At 43.0% G+C, this 22,952-nt stretch overlaps 1 protein-coding gene across 1 annotated transcript in view; it reads left to right on the top strand.

Annotated features, from left to right (window-relative positions):
- Positions 1–5,238: 5,238 nt before the first annotated feature.
- Positions 5,239–22,952, top strand: part of LOC124550634 (transcription factor SPT20 homolog) — a 153,300-nt gene continuing 135,586 nt past the window's right edge. The window contains exon 1 of the mRNA XM_047125357.1: positions 5,239–5,284. Coding sequence (XP_046981313.1) covers positions 5,239–5,284 — 46 coding nt within the window. The remainder of the gene's footprint in view (positions 5,285–22,952) is intronic.

Raw genomic sequence — 22,952 nt, 5'->3', positions numbered from 1 at the left:
TCGTCAGGAGTAGTATTGCGTATTGCGACGAGCCAGTTGCTCGGCCACCATTGACCAGACGTTTTCAATTGGTGAGAGATCTGGAGAATGTGCTGACCAGGGCAGCAGTCGAACATTTTCTGTATCCAGAACGGCCCGTACAGGACCTGCAACATGCGGTCGTACATTATCCTGCTGAAATGTAGGGTTTCGCAGGGATCGAATCAAGGGTAGAGCCACGGGTCGTAACAAATCTGAAATGTAACGTCCACTGTTCAAAGTGCCGTCAATGCGAATAAGAGGTGACCGAGACGTGTAACCAATGGCACCCCATACCATCAAGCCGGATAATACGCCAGTATGGCGGTGACGAATACACGCTTCCAATGTGCGTTGACCGCGATGTCGCCAAACACGGATGCGACCATCATGATGCTGTAAACAGAACCTGGATTCATCCGAAAAAATGACGTTTTGCCATTCGTGCACCCAGATCCGTCGTTGAGTACACCATCGCAGGCGCTCCTGTCTGTGATGCAGCAAATGGTTCAAATGGCTCTGAGCACTATGGGACTCAACTGCTGAGGTCATTAGTCCCCTAGAACTTAGAACTAGTTAAACCTAACTAACCTAAGGACATCACAAACATCCATGCCCGAGGCAGGATTCGAACCTGCGACCGTAGCGGTCGTGCGGTTCCAGACTGCAGCGCCTTTAACCGCACGGCCACTTCGGCCGGCTGTGATGCAGCGTCAAGGGTAACCGCAGCCACGGTCACCGAGCTGATAGTCCATGCTGCTGCAAACGTCGTCGAACTGTTCGTGCAGATGGTTGTTGTCTTGCAAACGTCCCCATCTGTTGACTCGGGGTTCGAGACGTGGCTGCACGATCCGTTACAGCCATGCAGAAAAGATGTCTGTCATCTCGACTGCTAGTGATATGAGGCCGTTGGGATCCAGCACGGCGTTCCGTATTACCTTCCTGAACCCACCAATTCCATATTCTGCTAACAGTCATTGGATGTCGACCATCATGTCGCGATACGATAAACGGCAATCGCGATAGGCTACAATCCGACCTTTATCAAAGCCGGAAACGTGGTGGTAAGCATTTGTTCTCCTTACACGAGGCATCACAACTGCGTTTCACCAGGTAACGCCGGTGAACTGCTGTTTGTGTACGAGAAATCAGTTGGAAACTTTCCTCATGTCAGCACGTTGTAGGTGTCGCCACCGGCGCCAACCTTGTGTGAATGATCTGAAAAGCTAATCATTTGCATATCACACCAGCTTCTTCCTGTCGGTTAAATTTCGCCCCTGTAGCACGTCATCCTCGTGGTGTAGTAATTTTAATGGCCAGTAGTGTAGTAGTGGTAAGTCAGCCCTAGGTAGGTTCGCAATATATCCGCACAGACAGCGTCCAGTGTGCGACTTGTCGTCTCCAGAGGTCTGGAGAAAGTGGGGAACCGCGCTGCAGCAGACACAGTTGTAGCGCTAATAAGCCGCACGCCGCAACCGTCAATGGCTGAGCTGCGGTTTCCGATGCGGTTTGCTCCGGCACGTCCGCACACTGACCCTCCACACTGGTCACAGCTGATTCGCTGCCTGCGCCGAGGAGCTCCCGGGCCCACCAAGTCAATGAGAGCTGTCTCTACTCAGCTCTCTGTTACTGGTTCGCTTCTTAATCCCAGCCGTACTGACGTCGGGCTGGACACTTTACAGTGTACGATGTAGATGTGTGAGATTCTTTTACGTGACATTTAAAGACAGAAGATCATGAGCGTCGTCATGAATAGCACCATCAGGTATCTCACACCAACTGATGAATTAAGGGCCACTTGCTTGTGAATCTGCTTCAAAAATTCGACTTCTTTCTTTTTCGTCTTAAAAAGATGGTTAGTTTTTATTTAACAAAATGGTAAGTAAAAGAATTTAATTGAATATCGGGAAGTTATATTATTATATATATTTTGAATGGGGGGAAATGGAGAGGGTTATTTTGCTGTTTGGTACCTGATGTTTTAGAAGATATCGTTTTTTTAGCCTCGTGCGAGTACGCCGGACTTCGACATAAGCGCACCTTGTTCCGTGCAATGACGAGTCGGATACTTGAAAGAAGCGATAAATAATTTTGATATCCTTTTCTGGGAAACAAAAACGGGGATTGTAATCAAATTTTCGGCGGATAGCTTCTGAGCCTGGATTTCAACAGCATTACCAAAGGGACCTACGTTTGGAAATAAAGTACAGTGAATTACCATTCAGTGACGAATAGTAGTTTGCTGATTACGACAGCTTCTTTTAAGTCCCTTCGTTCTGTGGAACCATCGATGATTTCTGTGAACATTTGTACTAAAATGACAAACATTTATGAACATAGGGCATGAGAAATTGGCTGGTGATACTATTTAAATAATAAGTCAAATAACTGCATTGAACATTTTTTCACACATTATCGTGGCTGACAATGCCACGTAAACCAGCTTTTGTGCTAATAATTACAATTCCTCAGAAACAGACAAATATCCATTGCTTTTTTTATGTCTTACTTCTTGATATATTGAGACGTTTCACATCGAAACTATTCAGGTTACATATTTTTAATTATAAATTGCAATGAACTATAATAACGTGCGTCAACGCATACAGACAGACAAAACATAAGTGGTATAGGATTTAGTACACATTTTGTTTTCACATTGTATCTCATATTTTGTTTCACCGCGGTCGGGCTTAAAAAATGTCTTTGACCGTTTTTGAGTATATCGGATCGCAGTAGTGATCTTTGGCGCTCTGCGCCAGAACAGGTCACATCATATCAAGAGGCTTCTACAATTTCACTCAGTCTTTGATTCTCTGGAGAACTTATTCAGTTAAATTCGGTCGATGGACACACATAATGTTACAAATGGTTGTAATCTGCTTTTTATATGGACATGTTGTTAATCTGTACGTGAAGTTGCAAGCTTCTAAGTAAGATAGTTAGTGCGTAAATTCCAAATACTGACCGACAAGTAGGACATATAGTTTATTATTGATCTTCACAAAAATTTGTATTTAAGTGAATAAGTGAACTAGAGTGACTAATTGAATTTCATATCAAAATGTTCACCAAGAAGCACTCCTTTTGCCATACAGTTTTCATCCTACCAAGAGTTTACGTTTTATAATTAGACCCACGTAAACTTTACGAAAATTGTTAGTATTTTTTCAGGCGTTCACAGGCAAATTGCCTTAAATCGCCTTGCATAACAGTCTTCGGCTGTACGCATCTACACTATGTCTGCATGTATCACAACGTTGCATACTCACTTACTTCCCATCGGATTTACTTTTTTTTCTGTTGTCGAGTAAATTTGCAACAGCATCAAGGCTGGGTACAACAAATGTGAAAGTTTCGTAAAGTTTACTATATGTTTAGATACGAATAGACATTCTCATGCCAACGACCTAATCGTAATGGTAATCCTGGTTCCCGTCTGATCACCAGAGTTAAGCGCTGTCGGGTCTGGCTAGGACTTGGATGAGTTACCGTCCGAAACTGCCGAGCGCTAATGTCAACCGCCAAGAGTCAGCCTTAGTCAGCCCAAATGATGAGCTGCTTGACAGGATACGAGTAATTAGAGCTGTCACGAAGGCATATAGATAGTCGTTTTTCCCTCACACTATTTGCGAATGGAACAGGAAAAGAAAAGACTAGTAATGCTACAGGGTACCCTCATCCACGCACCGTAAGGTGTCTTGCGGAGTATCTTCAGGGTGCGACGCTCAAATCAGGACAAATTTCACTTTGAATTTCCCGCCATATCGTAGTTTTCCCGGAGGTTCCGATTGGCGTTCTAGAAAGCCATAGGCTTCTAGCAAATAGTCAGAACCTCGAAATGTCACAGACGTTGGGACAAGTGCGGAATACAACTGAAGAGCCGCTGAAACAGTTCGATTCTTCGGGTACCCGAGATCATCTTTACGATATTGTGGTCAAGTGTTATGCTGTTGAGAAGTCTGGGATTCACGTCCTAGATGTTGCGACCAGTGAGGGTGGTACCATCCCACCACATTTCTTTGAAAAGGGACAAACTGTCACAAAAGAAGTTTATCTGCAAGTTTTGACGAATGTCGTGAAACCGTGGATAGTAACTGTGGCCTCAGGTAGGCAATATGTTCTTGAATAGGACGATACACCAGCTCATACGAGCCGTTTAGTCCGAAACTGGCTCTCGGGTAACATTGACATGTTCTGTTCAAAGAAGATCTGGCTCCCGAATAGCCCGGATTTGAACCCCCTCGACTACTACGTTTGAAACGCAGTCGAAAGAGTTACCGCATAGCTATCGAAGCAGCATTCGCGAATATGGACAGCGCTGTTATAGAGGATGCGTGCGATCGCTTCAGGACAAGATTGTAGGGGGTCATTGCGACTAAAGGGGGCTACATCGTTTAATGTTACTCGTGAAACATACCACTTCTTGAAACTTCCTGGCAGATTGAAACTGTGTGCCGGACCGAGAATCGAACACCGGACCTTTGCCTTTCGCGGGCAAGTGCTCTACCAACTGAGCTACCCAAGCACGACTCACGCCCCGTCCTCACAGCTTTACTTCTGCCAGTACCTCGTCTCCTATCTTCCAAACTTCACAGAAACTCTCCTGCGAACCTGTGAGCTGTGAGGACGGGGCGTGAATCGTGCTTGGGTAGCTCAGGTGGTAGAGCACTTGCCCGCGAAAGGCATAGGTCCCGTGTTCGAGTCTCGGTCCGGCACACAGTTTTAATCTGACAGGAAGTTTCATATCAGCGCACACTCCGCTGTAGAGTGAAAATTTCATTCTAGTACCACTTCTTATATGTATAATTATATAATAGGTAATTATTTACGAATTATTAAATATCAACGTCATGACGACATCAACGGTATTTATGCGCTAACTGCATATTGTAAGTTCGTTGTTACATTTTTAATCTGTTTTACGTAAACGATCACCAAACTGAAGTTTTATAAATTGAATCACTATAAAATAATAGAGCAGTTTTTCTCAGTCAGTATCGTATTATTTTTCATGAACCCAGTAACCACAAGATTTAACTTTTCTTGAGTTTTCTCAATTTTTTTATTTAATAATGACATTGAATTTTGCACCAGTAACTTCAATCAAAAAAGCAAATGAATTATAATTACAGTTTTAGCTCATATATTTGCATTCCTAGTAAATCAATGCCAACCCAAATAATTATCAACAGTAGGTCAGAGTGAATATATTCAGACATGCAGTCAGATGACGTTATCCAGAGGCGACCCAGTAAAATAAAAGGTAAGCAAAATATATATGTATGTTTTCAGGTTCATTGCATAGACAACCAGTACGAAGGGTCATGGTGTAAGCTTATGTGTTCACGTCGAGATAATCTTCCTTTAATCAGTCACATTAATATTGTTACCAACGACCCGCCACATTAGCCGCGAGCGGTAATGCGCTGCTTCGTTAGGTAGTTGCGCCGGCCCCGGATCGAATCCGCCGGGCGGATTAACGACGACAGTCGGTGTGCCAGCCAGCCTGGATGTGGTTTTTAGGCGGTTTTCCACATCCCCCTAGGTGAATAACGGGGTGGTCCCCGCGTCCCACCTCAGTTAAATGGCTCGCAGTCATCTGCATACTTTCGCATTATTCCATGGATTACACTATTCGCAGACAGTTGGGGTGCACTAATTCCATCCTGGGAGGTACGGGGTGGTGGAAGGAAGGACATCTGGCCACCCCTTAATCTAACATTGCCAAATCTGATTAACCATGCTGACCCTGTGTACCTGCAGGACATTGGCACAAGCAAAAGAAGGAAAGAATTAATATTGTTACCAATAAAGGCACAAGGCGTACAACAATGTGTTATTCTAGACAGGAAGATTACTGTCTAAACGCATTAAGTTCAGTCATTATTACTCTTGTTTATTCGATGGGAAGGTTCCAAGCGACAAGTATCCCAGGGCTGAGGCTCTGAAAATAACTCATTCTTCATCGTTATTACCCGCCCAGTACCTGATGTAATGCTATGGAGTACCTTGCGGTAGACAATACCATCTGTGGTTCGCACAGCAGGTGTTTTAGACACTCCGGTGTGAGGTCTCCCTTTGCCCGATATAGCGAAGCAACTGGACGTCGCATGGACTGAAGAAGTCGTTGCAAGCCCCCCACACTGCCACCGTAGCCATCCATACTTGCGGAATTGTTGCAAGAGCGGGGTTTTGTGCACGAACTGACGAATTTTCCATTAATGTTCCATGGGATTCATGTCGGGAGATATGGGTGGGCAAACCATTTGCCTGAATTGCCCAGTGTGTTCTTGAAAACAATCACAAACAGTTGTGGTCCGGTGTCATGGCGCATTGTCATCCATGAAAATTGCATTGTCATTTGGGAACATCAAGTTCATGAATGGTTGCAATGGTCTCAAAGGAGCCGAACATCCAGAGGACTCAGTACATTCCATGTAAACACAGTTCAAACCATTATGAAGCCACCACCAGCCTGCACAGTGCCTTGTTGAAAACTTGGGTCCAAGGCTTCATGAGGTCGAGCCCTACCATCAGCTCTTACCACCTGACATCGGGAGTCATCTGACCAGACCACGGTTTTCCAGTCGTCTAGGGTCCAACCGAAATGGTCACGATCCCAGGAGAGGCGCAGCAGGGGATATGCTGTTAGGAAAGGCACTTCTGTCTGCTGCCATAGCCCACTAACGCCAAATTTCGTCACACTGTCCTAACGGGTACATTCGTCGTAAGTCTCACACTGATTTCTGCGATTATTTCACCCAATGTTGTTTGTCTGTTAGCACTGGCAGCTCTACAGAAACACCGCTGCTCTCGGTCGTTAAGTGAAAAGCTTCTGCCACTGCGTTATCCATGTAATGCCTGACATCCAATATTCTAGGCACGTTCTTGACACTATGGATCTCGAAATATTGACTTCTATAACGATTTCTGAAATGGAATATCCCACGCATCTAGATCCATCTGCCATTCCTCGTTAAAAGTCTGTTAATTTCCATAGTGCAGCCACAATCACCTCAGAAATCTTTCTGCATGTATCACTTGAGTACAAATGACATCTCCGCCAATGTACTTCCTTTCACACTCTGTGTGTGCGATACTACCGCTATCTATATGTGTGCTTATAGCTATCCCACAGCTTTTCTTGCCTCAGTGTATTTCTGACGTGTTAAGGCCAGTTTCTCTTCACTAGCTTCGACGTCTCTCTGACGTTATCTTCCAACAAGACTACACAACAATACCTGTTGCCCGTGGCTGTCTTGACCTACTTGCACAAGGAGGGTGTTAAACTGTTGCCGTGGTTTGCAATTCTCCAGGACTCTCACCCAGCTCTGTCACAGGCAGAGAAGGACTAGTCACTGAGTGAACACTAACTATAGCACACCAGCCACTACAACTCAGCAACTCTGGCCCTGAGCTCTAGCAGTGTGGTGTGATGTACCCGTGTCTGCGTCCAGTTTCACTTCGTTTCGACCCCTGCCACATTGGCAACTCTGTACTCTGAATTTCACACTCTGTTTATACCCCCAGATTTCGTTATTTCCTATCCCTCCTACTGTTCCAATTTTAACTTCCAACAGTTTATCCCTTGGCGTCAACGAAACAACTTTTATGATCGGCCTAACATCGTTTCGCCTGTCTACATTTTCTGCTGACTTACATCATCACAGTCATAATTACATCTCCCACGTCTTACGTGTGTTTTAATCTTCATCACCCATGTATACACTGTCTCCTGAACTGCTCTTAGTTTCATTATCAAATGTTAACGCTGCTCCAACACACAAAATTTAAAATATCCCAATCAGAAACATGCGAAACATAAATAAGTCGTACTCAGTTTAATACGAGGGCGAGTCAAATGAAAACCTAAAGTATTTGTTTAAATGTTATCTATTGTGCACAAGTGGTACAAAGCTGTATCACACAATCTCCCCCATGCTGAATGCAAGTTCTCCAGGGCTTACAAAGTGCATAAATTCCTTTAGAAAAAAATTCTTTTGGTTGTCACCGCAACCACTCATGCACCGCGTAGCATCTCTCTTCATCAAGGCGGAACTTCTTTCGTCCCATTGCGTTTTGAGTGGTCAAAACATATGGAAATCACTTGGTGATGAGGAATGGCGCCATTCCTTGCTCGCTCTCTTCGTTTCCGGTTGGTGGAAGTGAACCCAGGTTTCGTCCCAGTAAGGATTCTTGCAAGGAAGCCATCACTTTCTCGTTCAAAGCACCGAAAAAGTTCTTCACAAGCATCAACACGTCGTTCTCTCATTTCAGGAGTCAGCTCCCGTGACACCCATCTTGCAGACACTTTGTGAAACTGGAGTACATCATGCACAATGTGGTGTGCTGACCCATGACTAATCTGTAAACATGCTGCAATGTCATTCAGCGTCACTCGGCGGTTTTCCTTCGCCATGGCTTCAACTGCTGCAATGTTCTGTGGAGTCACAACTCGTTGTGCCTGACCTGGACGAGGAGCATCTTCCAATGAAGTCACACAATTTGCAAACATCCTACTCCATTCGTAGACTTTCTGCTGTGACAAACATGCTTCACCGTACTGAACCTTCATTAGTCGATGAATTTCAATAGGTTTCAGACCTTCACTACTCAAAAACCTAATAACAGAACGCTGTTCTTCACTGGTGCAAGTCGCACGTGGGGCGGCCATATTAATACTGATACTGCGACGGTATGTGTGCATCTGCACTATGCTGCCAGCTACAGGCCATTCTTCACGCTGTTTGAAGCACACTTACCAACTTACAGGATAACAACGCTAAATTTAGATTTGTTATTACAAATTTAAGGTTTTCATTTGACTCACCCTATTATTTTCATGTATGTGCCCAATAGGAAGGGTAGGCCGAAGGTAGGAAGTGAGTAGGAGCAGGAAAAGGTGAAATGCTTCGGTACAGAGTTTAAATCTAAATCACCTTTACTATAGGAAGAATTAGGATTACATTAGGCTTACGTAATTTGGCTGAGATGAGCCGTATATCAATCAACGCTAACAGCGACTAGTAGTTGGACAAACTAATATTGAAGTAACAAAGTCTGTAATGGCTAGCCTCCCTACGAAGTAGAACCTAAGCTGCTTGGTCCTCTAATCGGAATTAAATGGGCTGAATCTGGAGCGGCGCTCGTAGAGCTGCACAGCGCCGGCTAGAGGCCGCTGTCGTCGGTGTCTTAGTACCAACCTAGCAGAGCGCACCTGCGTAGCCATCGATACCAAAGTGTCAAATTTTGTTTCATCCTCTAAGAATGAAGTCTCTTTCTTTCATCAGCCTACGGTGTTCCAGTCCGTTTTCTAATTTCTCTCTCACCAATTTTCCAATCAGGTATCGTTTGTCTGAATGTTTTTCTATTCATAACGTCTGCCTGAGTTATAGCCGCTACTTTAAGATCCTCCTTAATCGCAGCAACACATTTAGTTGGCCCAGTTTTGGCCTTATTTATGTTTTCATATAATACTACTATTTGTTTTGTCAACCTAGTGGGTGCCATTCTTTTAATGTGATCATAAAATTTAAGGATTCGTTTTCTCATGCCACCATGTATGTTTGTGTATTCTTCTGTTTCCTTATTGCTTCTCACCCTATAAGTTTCTCCGTCAGGAATTCTGAGGCCCGATGTTTTCTTAATAATCTTTATTTCCTTCTTTTGAATTTATTCAATACCCCTCTTTCTATTTAAAATTAATGTTTCTGCTCCATAAAGACATTCAGGTTTGATTACAGTGCTGTACTCTTTAAGTTTACTGAATTTAGAAAGTGATTGTTTATTAGAAATATTTTGTGTTAATATGAATGCAGTTGCCATTTTTTGACAGCAATCTTCATTTGCTGCTTTTTCCAGACCGTTTTCTTATAAGGTCTCCCCCAAGTATTTAAACTGAGAAACCCCTTTTATTTTTCCATATTTAGTGTTCGAAATCTTTGTTGCTTGTTTTTTGCATGTCATATATTCCGTTTATTCGAATGATGGTTGTAGTCATACTTTTTTTCGCAACTTGTTTAAGAATTTAAATTTGTTTCTGAGCTGTGATAAAATCCGTAGTTAAAAGTGGCAGACCAAGCGAGGTGGCGCAGTGGTTAGACACTGGACTCGCATTCGGGAGGACGACGGTTCAATCCCGCGTCCGGCCATCCTGATTTAGGTTTTCCGTGATTTCCCTAAATCGCTCCAGGTAAATGCCGGGATGGTTCCTTTGAAAGGGCACGGCCGACTTCCTTCACCGTCCTTCCCTAATCCGATGAGACCGATGACCTCGCTGTCTGGTCTCCTTCCCCAAACCAACCAACCAACCAAAAGTGGCAGATCATCTGCAACGGCGAGGCAATCTACTGTATTATTACTTATAGCTAACTTGATTGATTGATCTACATTTTGAATCTACTTTTGCTCTCGGCATTCTGTAATTACCTTTTCCAAAACACAGTTAAACAGTAATGGGGAGAGTCCATCTCCTTGCCTTACACCAGTCTTTATATCAAATGGTTTAGAAATTTCTCCCATGAATTTAACTTTTGAGCTAGAGTCAATTAACGTTTCCTTAATCAGTGTTGAGTTTGTAATCTCTCCCCTCCTTCCTTCTACCATTTATTGTACACATTAAACAATGCCCATTCGAAGAAATTAATATGAAGATTTGGCGAGGAGCGAAGATTACAATAAACTTTCAAGTTTACTAAGCTTGTCATGCTGATATGGCTATAGTTCTTCTTCTCTAGTGGTCTGATTCTCACCCTCTGCGGAAATAACAATATTCCAAAGGATTTACAATTTTTCTTAATAAATGAATTCCTTCTAGTTTTCGTTACATTATTAATGTCAATTATTGTTTCGTAAATAAATCCAGAAGTTAACATAGTAAACAGTAGAGGATTGCGTAATTAATAATAGAAATTCTAAGTGTGCAAATAATTCGTAATTTCAAATATTTCTTAAAAAAATAATTTTAACTGTGCTTTCAGAACTAGTACTTATCGATTATAACACCTCAACTAAAATATTTTATAAAGTAATTCCCTTTCATAAGATTTAACTTGAAATATAAAATACTGTGTATCAAATTATCTGAACGTTCTCAGAAAAGCAACTGAGATAATACTGAACTGTCCAAAATTCGAAAAATAAATCTGGTACTACTGTTGATGAAAAGTAATGCTAGCAGAGGATGTCACGTTACAAGTTTTATTGCCCAGCCCTTTGTTCCTTCAAAATTTGGATAAGAGATTCACGATCATCTGAATAGTAGGCCTTCTCTTTTTATTAAAACATTGCAGGTATTTTCACTCTTCCGTTTATTTCTTCTTTTGTCCATCCAGCGGTTGTTACCAATTGCCCCAGTACGAATACTTATCAAGTAGATCTATGACTTAATACCTGGGGAAGCTATAAAGTTCTTATTAGCATCTCGAAAAAGATCGAGGTGGGACAGTGACCGTTTGGTGATAGTACCAGTACCTATATTCGTACGTAGTCACTCTCAAGTGTACACATTGGACGAGTTGGCGTAGACTTTGGTTGCAGAAATCTGCATACTGGCTGCTCAAGAAACGTTCCGCCTCCAAAATCAGCCCGTCATCATTCTTGAAAGGCCTTCAGCTCGATGCTTTTTGTATCCGACGGAAGACGAAGAACTCAGTCGTCCACGAGTCAGAAGAATACTAGCTCTGAGGCAAAATTTGTGTAGCCGACGTAAGCAGCAAGTGTGGCGGTGTCCTCTGCAGAATGAAATGGGGCGATGACGTGGAGCGACACTGTTTGCACTTTGCGAGACGATAGAAGTTCCAAAAAACACTCAGGATGAGTTATCCTCTGATCGTTAGGAGTTTGCGCTTTTCGGCAGTGACCAACCTACGTGCTTCCGCCGCTCGCTGTGGTCCTCTGTCTCGGCGTCACAGTGAGTCACGCGGAACTCGCCCACGGTGTGGTGCTTTTCTTTAAAAAAAAAAAAAAAAAAAAAAAAAAAAAAAAAAAAAAAAAGTATATATTGGTCAAATTATTATTCTCTTGTGAAGATTCAGAAATCAGTTGAGTTTTGCACCACTTCTTGGCGGGAAGAGCAAAGACTTTTCAAAAAACTTAAGTACTGTAAGTTACACTTTACCCGTATTCCACCTGAAACCGTTTGCAGAAGGCGTAGCGTTCTCAAGATTAAGAACAGAGTTCGCATTGCCACTTAATTTATTTGTGTCGTGATCATGTTCGATCACGACCGGATATGAGACAAGCAACTACGAACAGAGAAACCTAAGGGACCAGACAGAGCTGGAAATTTTCTTTGCTATACTACACCACATATTAAAAGAAGTAAATAGCAATGTGCCTTCTGCCTTAACTATGACGTTTGCCGACATGCAGTCGGTCCCTGGTTGTTGTGGTCTTCAATCCTGAGACTGGTTTGATGCAGCTCTCCATGCTACTCTATCCTATGCAAGCTTCTTCATCTTCCAGTACCTACTGCAACCTACATCCTTCTGAATCTGTTTAGTGTATTCATCTCTCGGTCTCCCTCTACGATTTTTACCCTCCACGCTGCCCTCCAATGCTAAACTTGTGATCCCTTGATGCCTCAGAACATGTCCTACCAACCGATCCCTTCTTCTAGTCAAGTTGTGCCACAAACTTCTCTTCTCCCCAATCCTATTCAATACCTCCTCATTAGTTACGTGATCTACCCATCTAATCTTCGGCATTCTTCTGTAGCACCACATTTCGAAAGCTTCTATTCTCTTCCTGTCCAAACTATTTACTGTCCACGTTTCACTTCCATACATGTATACACTCCATACAAATACTTTCAGAAACGACTTCCTGGCACTTAAATCTATACTCGATGTTAACAAATTTCTCTTCTTCAGAAACGATTTCCTTGCCATTGTCCTGCCTTGTCCCTGGTAGCTGTATGAAAACTATAAAAACATCGTTATTTCTTTCGCTATTAATAGGAGATGGATAGTATAGAAATACTTGAAGTAATCAGTAGGCACTACAGAATTTGAGAGCACAATAACCAATTTAATAACCTTAGTCAGTATTTCTGACAATAGGATCCGTACATTACAATTTTATACCTTGCTGGCTGTTTCTTTAAATAAAGTCCTTTAACATTTTCGACATTTCATCTTAGCTGGACACATAAATCCTTAAGTAGCACTGCACAACAGTAATATCTTATAATAACTAATTAGTGATTGCAGACCACGCCATATACGTGTCGGCCGTCTTTAAAAAATATCACGACTGTGGTTACAGAAGAGGATTACAATTCTTCAGCTGTCAAAAAATAAGAAACACAAAATATCTCTATCGATACAAATTATGAACAATTCGTATTCCGCGCCGTGGCGCATAAGGCATTCTTTGAAATATCAGGTGGTCGCTGCTCAGCGACGGTCTAAGAAATTTTTACGCAGATGGGTTTTATCTACATCTACATTTTTACTCCGCAGGCCACCAACGGTGTGTGGCGGAGGGCACTTTACGTACCACTGTCATTACCTCCCTTTCCTGTTCCACTTGCGTATGGTTAGATTATCTAATGTAGGTTTATTTAAGCTATCGAAACAAATACAAGTATTACAACGGGGATTAAACGGCTAAGGAAGTCATCTAGCACTTTTGTTTTCACAACTTCGTCTTGATCACACAGATTTCTTTAGACTTTATGACTGGTTCCGGCATATCGCCATCTTAAGATCTGTTGCAAATGTAGTACAAATATAATACAAATACACTCCTGGAAATGGAAAAAAGAACACATTGACACCGGTGTGTCAGACCCACCATACTTGCTCCGGACACTGCGAGAGGGCTGTACAAGCAATGATCACACGCACGGCACAGCGGACACACCAGGAACCGCGGTGTTGGCCGTCGAATGGCGCTAGCTGCGCAGCATTTGTGCACCGCCGCCGTCAGTGTCAGCCAGTTTGCCGTGGCATACGGAGCTCCATCGCAGTCTTTAACACTGGTAGCATGCCGCGACAGCGTGGACGTGAACCGTATGTGCAGTTGACGGACTTTGAGCGAGGGCGTATAGTGGGCATGCGGGAGGCCGGGTGGACGTACCGCCGAATTGCTCAACACGTGGGGCGTGAGGTCTCCACAGTACATCGATGTTGTCGCCAGTGGTCGGCGGAAGGTGCACGTGCCCGTCGACCTGGGACCGGACCGCAGCGACGCACGGATGCACGCCAAGACCGTAGGATCCTACGCAGTGCCGTAGGGGACCGCACCGCCACTTCCCAGCAAATTAGGGACACTGTTGTCCCTGGGGTATCGGCGAGGACCATTCGCAACCGTCTCCATGAAGCCGGGCTACGGTCCCGCACACCGTTAGGCCGTCTTCCGCTCACGCCCCAACATCGTGCAGCCCGCCTCCAGTGGCGTCGCGACAGGCGTGAATGGAGGGACGAATGGAGACGTGTCGTCTTCAGCGATGAGAGTCGCTTCTGCCTTGGTGCCAATGATGGTCGTATGCGTGTTTGGCGCCGTGCAGGTGAGCGCCACAATCAGGACTGCATACGACCGAGGCACACAGGGCCAACACCCGGCATCATAGTGTGGGGAGCGATCTCCTACACTGGCCGTACACCACTGGTGATCGTCGAGGGGACACTGAATAGTGCACGGTACATCCAAACCGTCATCGAACCCATCGTTCTACCATTCCTAGACCGGCAAGGGAACTTGCTGTTCCAACAGGACAATGCACGTTCGCATGTATCCCGTGCCACCCAACGTGCTCTAGAAGGTGTAAGTCAACTACCCTGGCCAGCAAGATCTCCGGATCTGTCCCCCATTGAGCATGTTTGGGACTGGATGAAGCGTCGTCTCACGCGGTCTGCACGTCCAGCACGAACGCTGGTCCATCTGAGGCGCCAGGTGGAAATGGCATGGCAAGCCGTTCCACAGGACTACATCCAGCATCTCTACGATCGTCTCCATGGGAGAATAGCAGCCTGCATTGCTGCGAAAGGTGGATATACACTGTACTAGTGCCGACATTGTGCATGCTCTGTTGCCTGTGTCTATGTGCCTGTGGTTCTGTCAGTGTGATCATGTGATGTATCTGACCCCAGGAATGTGTCAATAAAGTTTCCCCTTCCTGGGACAATGAATTCACGGTGTTCTTATTTCAATTTCCAGGAGTGTATATATACACACAGTGTGAACAACCAGGTTCAATTAGTTAAGATTAAATCTGTTGCATCAAAAAAATATAAAATTTTTATAACCATGTAAGGCAGCCATACATACCGTTAAAATATTCTGATATAAATCATCGTCACGTTAAACATGTGTTTACTAATACACAGATTGCGTCAGTATTTATACAAAAACTTAATACCAGCAGAGGGCACTTTAGCCAGAGTACATAGTAAACTAGTGTCGCCAATATACAGATTAAAATGCAGTATGTATTGTCTTTAGTTGAAAATTTTCTCCCTTGACTAAACGAGCGTCTTTCATTAAAAACATATACTGATATACTATGTGTGAAATTGGACTCATACTTGAAATCTACAAAAAGTACAAATAATATACAATACATCCCCTAGCCTGGTTAGGTAACATAACTTTTACGAATGCCAGTATAAAAAGTATAAAATAAAAAATAAAAATAAAAAAATCACAAAATCTTCTATCCTAAGATAAGTTAACAGTGAACAAAATTATAATACAATTAATAAATTAGTGACCCTTAATAAAAAATAAAAAATTGATAATCGATATTATATTAAGTGCAGTGTCGATGGCGAATATGTCGTGGCTTCTCTGCATGACTTCCTTGTTTTCCCGTGGCTGAGCCCACGGAGGACGGCCCAGTCTCCTCGTCGCCGGCGGCCGGCACACGCCAATCCGCTGGCGTGCTCCACGCTGCTCAAACTAGTAGGTCTCTGAATATACCAAAGTAAGCATTCAGGCTAAACTGGTTCTGTTCATTCAACACTAATTCCGGTTGTTGTTTCCTGTGCACAGAAATCTCCATTTCTTCTATCAGATTCATTAACTGTCCCTTTGGCGCCCTTAGCAACACTTCCATATTACTTACTATCTATACGTCCTACCGAATGTATTTCTCTGTTCAAATGTGTACCGAAAGCCCTCTTATTTTGATTATATTTATGTTCTCAAAAACAAGTCTGGAAATTTCTTCGTGTCTGACTGATGTCAGATACATTTAATCACAACTAATTGAAACTGGTCGCTTACACAATATTTATATTTACAACAGATCTGAAGATGGGGATAAGCCGAAACTGGTCATAAAGTGGAAAGAAATCTATGTGAAATAAAACTGCTAAAATAAAATGATCGCGGGCTCATATACAGACTTCATGTCTTCAATTGGATTGGCTTGACCCAGCAGACAAATTTGCACTCCTGCCGCGGCATTAAAAAAAAATATTACGAAGTGCTCATTTAGTAATTATAAAGTACATTTTTCCATTTGTTAATAAATATGAAATTTAAATAAAAGTAAAAAAAGGACGCTACTTCGACATTCGTACTACCGATCTTATGGTTAAATAACTAGTACTTAACACCTCTCCTACCGCAGAAAATAATAAAAGAAAAGGTAGAATGTTTTGTAATTAAGAACGTTTTGAAATCTTTTATCACCAAAGATGTTTTTTTTAGTGCTTCCTATTTTCTTTTTGTTTGGTTTAATCGTACTGCTTTAGGAAACTGATGTCCAGATAATGGCCTTCGCATTTTATAAATATTGAGTATGAATAAAATCGAAGGGTGCTTGAGGCCCACTTGTTAGCTTTTCGTTACTCTGATACACTGAGGAGCACCAATATGACCGCAGCCTGCAAATTCACACACATGCGGGCTTTTAAATAATAAAATGAAAAGAATGATGGTGTGGTGGCCCTCAACTACATACCCTCTGACTCAGAGTTGAAATACAGGCTGACACATGGGAGACGGACGGTTTTTAATGAAATAATACTCAGCCAACTTTAAAATTAATGCATGTTTATTTACACAAAATCAAAGCTCATTATTTGCCATTTTAGTTAACAAAGTTATTTGTGAAAAGCAATGTCGTCAATGTGATTTCCATCATTTCGAATGCAGGACTCAAGTATCTTCTCAAAATCCTCCATCGCACGGACTAAAATCTCTGCAGCGATGGCAGCAACTTCTTGAATGATTGCATTCTTCAACTCGTCCAAATTTCGTGGTTTGTGGTTATAGACATAGTTCTTAAGGTGGCCCCACAGAAAAAAGTCACATACTGACAAGTCGGGAGACCTGGGAGGCCAAGGAACATTGCCAAAACGTGAGATAATCCGGCCAGGAAACGTGCGTCTAAGAACTGTCACTGAAGTGTTTGCGGTGTGGGATGTTGCCCCATCCAGCTGGAACCGAACGCGTTTTAAAGGGATTCGTCGTCTTCTTAGTTCTAGTTTCAAGAATGTTTCAAGCATACGAATGTAACAAACCAAATGAACGGTAACTGTGGCCCCGTTCTCTTCAAAAAAATAAGGTCCAATAATGCCAAGAGAGCCAAGAGCACACCAGACTGCTACTTTTTCTGAGTGTAGAGGACGCTGGTGGATAAGGTGTGGACGCTCTGGAGCGAAGTAACGTGGGTTTTGCTTATTCACAGTCCCGTTTAAATGAAAATGAGCTTCATCGCTCATCAATAAAATTTCATTTTCATTCCATCCCAAAATCACTTGCATTCTGTAAGCGGATTCTTCTCATACAGCAAAATCAGTTTCCTTAAGTTGTTGGACAATGAGCATTTTGTAGGGATCTAATTTTAATTCTTTATGCAAAATTCGTCTAACCGATTCACGATTGATTCGTAACTCACTGGCATGACGTCTAGCTGACCGTCCTGGGCTTCTGATAGCCGCTTGCCTTACCCTTTCAACATTTTCCGGTGTCGTTACTCTGCGTCTCGGGCCAGGATGCTTCTTATCCAGTATGTTTCGAGTTGATCTGAAGGTTTCCACCCATCTGAGGATTATGTTACGGCTCGGAACAGCTCCATGTCAACTGCAATTAAACCGCGCAAGAAACAATCGCTGCGTAGCAATAACACTCACCACTTTTCACGAAACTGTCATAGGCAAACACTCGACGTTGCAAGTCCCACTGCTCCATAGTGACTGAGTGAATGAAATGGCGTCTTGTGTGGATCAGAACTATCCCCACCACGACCACCTCCCATCACCGTGCCCTCAGTACTACTCAGTTCAGAACCGTCCGTGTCCCGTGTGTCACCCTTTATTAAAAGTTTTGGCTGGTTTCATTGTCTAGGGGCCGGGATACGTAGCTGCCGCATTACAAGCCAAATACTGCTGAGACTTCAATATGCAATATGAATATGTACATGAATCGAATGGTCTAAGGTCCCCATCACTCAAAAATTGCGAATTTTGAATGAATAGACATTTATAAATGAAAGATTGCAATTAAATAGAGTCTGGAGGTTCTATCTTAACAACTTTAAATGATGAGTACAATAGTAGAAGTATTTTTGAGAATGCGGTATATTTCTGCAAAACACTTATTGGTGTCGATGGTCCAGCAATTAAATAAAATATAAGTTGAATAACAGGGAAACAATAGATTCCTACTGCATGTTCTTAGATATGAACGACAACACAGCTCGCGAGATATTCACCGCTAAACGCACGGTACGTCTTCACTGTAGAACCCACGGAAATCTAGCGAGCGAGGTGGCGCAGTGGCTAGCACACTGGACTCGCATTCGGGAGGACGGCGGTTCAATCCCACGTCCGACCGTCCTTATTTAGGTTTTCCGTGATTTCCCTACATCACTTCAGGCAAATGCCGGGATGGTTCCTTTGAAAGGGCACGGCCGATTTCCTTCCCCGTCCTTCCCTAATCCAAGATCGTGCTCCGTCTCTAATGATCTCGTTGTCGACGGGACGTTAAACACTAATTTCCTCCTCCTCCAAGGAAATCTCACAAGTGCAATAGTCGGCACTCCGAAGTTTTTCTGTCAGTCGCGACCACGCGCAAACCGCTCCACACACTCCAAGTTCGCCGCGACCGAGCGTCCGTCGCGCCGTCCCGTCCAGCCTTCCCGTGTCCTGTCTAGAGCTCTTCTCGCGCCGCACCGTTCCAAGCTACCTCGTGTCCTCTCTGGAAACGATGCTCCTCCCCAAGTAACGAGCACTGTGATTGGCTAGAGCGTTCCCTCCATGTCTCCAAGCCAATGTATCCACACAAACATAATTAAACAAATTCGAAATACTGGATTTACATTTAAATAACTCGAAATTAAATAAATACTCCTACGGATGGACCATAAACACGCTCTAACAAACATTATTAAATACATAAACAAATTAAATAAACATATATCAAAGGAATAGCAACAAATGGTAGGCCAGTAGCCTAATATCTCTGTGCTTTCTAAAACACAGTAAATATTTAACCAATTTCTTCATGAATAGTATATATCGGATATAAACAATGACATAGATGAATAAATATATTTAGAAGCATGCTGCTACCGTTTTTTCATGTAACTGTGGAGTACTTTTGGCATGAAGCAATCGATAGTCATCGGCCACTTTCACCTCCAATAACTCATGTACTATTCAAGTTACATGCCTGTAATTTATACCAATTTAGGTTTAGCTTTCTGAAGACACGTCGATCGACAAAATCGGATGAAGCGTTTACATTTTGGAAAATCGTTGCTGGGTGTTACTTGTCTAATTTACAGTCAGATACTAAATTTTAAACTAATAAAGATATTGAAAATCTGACTACACCACCAGAATAGTCGTGCAAATAATGGTGATGTACATGTTTCTTTTTCAGGTATCATGATTCCTCTCGCTACTATTAATTTCTATATGAACTGTGAAATGTCTGCCATTAAGGTTTCGCAAAGTCCACCATCTTTCGCACTCCAGGCGTACAAGTCTCTTTCATCGACACAGCTTCACCAAGGAATTCCCAGCCACGTGGTCCGGCCATCGTGCAGCATGACGTGGTTGCTAAGCTAACGTTCGGCATCACGTGGTTGTTGCCTGGCCGCGACCGGCCGAGACGCCTCAGCTCGGCCACGCCAGCTCCGAACTTAGAATATTTTCGGGGCGCCACTACTCGCTTTTTACCTCACACCCACCAAACGTTACCTTCACTGCACGATACCAGTGGTAAAATTACCGATGAGAGCACCACCAAAGAGGATTTATGAAAGAGGATTTTCAGAAATTTGTCCACCAAAGTGGACGAACATAGTATTCCAGAAACCGAATAAAGAGCAGCTACCAACATGAGTAATTTAGAAGTGTATATCTTCGGTGTAGCGAAACAGCTTAAGTCCCTTAATAAAGGCAAGTTTTGTGCTGAAGGTAGTATGCGAGTCATTTGCCTTTCAGAGTATTCTCGTACAATAGCTACGAACTTAGCAATCGCATACAACCACCATCCCGACGAAAGATCCGTACCAAAAGACTGGAGAATTGCACAGGTCACTCCAGCACTGGAGAAACAAAAAAAAGGTTACCCAATGAATTTTAGACCGATATCACCGACGTCGATTTGCAGTAACATTTTAGAACATACACTGTGTTCGAACATTATGGACTATGTCAAAGATGACGGTCTAATGACACATAGTCTTGATGGGTTAAGAAAATATCGTTGTTGTAAAACACAACTAGCTCTACATTTACACGAAATAATGAGTGCTGTAGACAGGAAAAGTCAAAATGATTCCATATTATTAGATTTGTAACCAACGCCATTATTTCTGTGATTTTTCATGCCATTGACTACATGCGAAACAATAGGGGGTGTACATTTAAAATACACAAGTCTGTCTTAAAAATAGTATTTGATTACGCTTTAAAATTTTGCCTAGAATTTGGTTTCCTAAGCCCCTGCCGTCCGTTCAAGCTGGTGAAAACCGTTTTCGAATATCTATTGTTGTTCCAGAGACATTTGAGGTGGCAGAGTTTGGTGAGAGTAACTGAGGTAATATTAACCTGTCCACAATTCGAAAACTAATACTGGCATCGACAACTATTGTTGAGGAAGAGTAATACTAGAGGAGGATGTCCCGTTACATAGGTCATCTCGTTTTCTATTAGCGCGAGGTAGGGGAGACAGTGTCACGGATATGATAAGCGAGCTGGGGCGAGATCTTTTCACGAAACCGACTTTGTCCTCCGAATGCGAAAATATTTAGTTGTCGCCAGCCAACATATCGAGAAATGATAATCGTAGTAAAATAAGAGAAGTTGGAGCCAGTACAGAAATACCGGGTGATTAAAAAGCCAGTACAAATTTGAAAACTGAATAAATCACGGAATAATGTAGATAGAGAGGTACAAATTGACACACATGCTTGGAATGACATGGGGTTTTATTAGAACCAAAAAAAAAAAAAAAAAACATAAGTTCAAAAAATGTCGGACAGATGGCGCTTCATCTGATCAGAATAACAATAATTAGCATAACAAAGTAAGACAAAGCAAAGATGATGTTCTTTACAGGAAATGCTCAATATGTCCACAATCATTCCTCAAGAATTGCTGTAGTCGAGGAATAATGTTGGGAACAGCATTGTAAAGCACGTCCGGAGTTATGGTGAGGCATTGGCGTCGGATGTTGTCTTTCAGCATCCCTAGAGATGTCGGTCGATCACGATACACTTGCGACTTCAGGTAACCCCAAAGTCAATAATCGCACGGACTGAGGTCTGGGACTTGGGAGGCCAAGCATGACGAAAGTGGCAGCTGAGCACACGATCATCACCAAACGACGCGCGCAAGAGATCTTTCACGCGTCTGATAATACAGCTTCACCAAAAGCGCCTTTTCAGGTAACGTCAGCATGCTGCGACTGCTGGCGCATCTGATTCTCTCTTCCATTACAGCTCCTTTTATACACGATTGTCCTGCGCAGTCACTGACGTTTTGCTGTCCAGCGCCATCTGTAGGACATTTTGTGAACTTTTTTTTTTTTGTTCTAATAAAACCCCATGTCATTCCAAGGATGTGTGTCAATTTTTACCTCTCTATCTACATTATTCCGTGGTTTATTCAGTTTTCAAATTTATACTGACTTTTTGATCACCCAGTATTTAAGTACTCAATCTTCATACGCTTTGTTAGAGAGTGAAATAAAGGTAATTCGAAGAACCCTCTGCCACGCACTTCAGTGTGAATTACAGGCGTACATGGGGGTAGTATTACTTTGATGATGAGGAAAAAATAAACAAAATCTGCGTGGGGCCAGTAGGCACCGGAAGGGCGACGTGGAGGAAGCGCTTCTTCTTTAAACCGCACATACAATTAAACTTACCTGGCTACTGCGTCTATCGTACCGACCGACCGGGCGACGCCGTGGCGGGTAGAACTGCGATCGTCGTACACAAAGACATTGAGCACACAAACATAGAGCTCCCTGAACTGGAAAAAATCGAGGCCACGGCCGTCAGAGTCTAGTTCAACGGAGCCTACACCACACTGATATCGGTATAAAACAGACCTGCAGGCATTTCAACACGCGATATCAGCACACTAATCAACATCTCACCGCGAGTAATAGTCGCTGGAGATCTGAACGCAAAACACCCAGAATGGAATTCACGCATACGAAATCCCAACGGCAAAAAACTCTACGAACATTCACTAGGCAGAAACTACATTACACTAGCGCCGACTGAACCGACGCACATTCCCTATCAGAGGGGACACAGGTCGACACTCAACGTTGCCGTTGAAAACGATCTGCCCTCAAACCACCAACCTGTAATACTATACATTGAGGAAACACTGCAGCACATGGAACAACGCAGGATGTTGAACTACGGGCGTGCGAATTGGACATTGTTCAAGGAAACGCTCGATAGTCACATCCCACCCATACACGAAATTAACGAAACAGCACAAATTGAC

The sequence above is a fragment of the Schistocerca americana genome, chromosome 9, assembly GCF_021461395.2.
Source record: "Schistocerca americana isolate TAMUIC-IGC-003095 chromosome 9, iqSchAmer2.1, whole genome shotgun sequence".
Classification (NCBI taxonomy): domain Eukaryota; kingdom Metazoa; phylum Arthropoda; class Insecta; order Orthoptera; family Acrididae; genus Schistocerca; species Schistocerca americana.
This window is presented reverse-complemented; position numbering and strand designations above follow the sequence as displayed.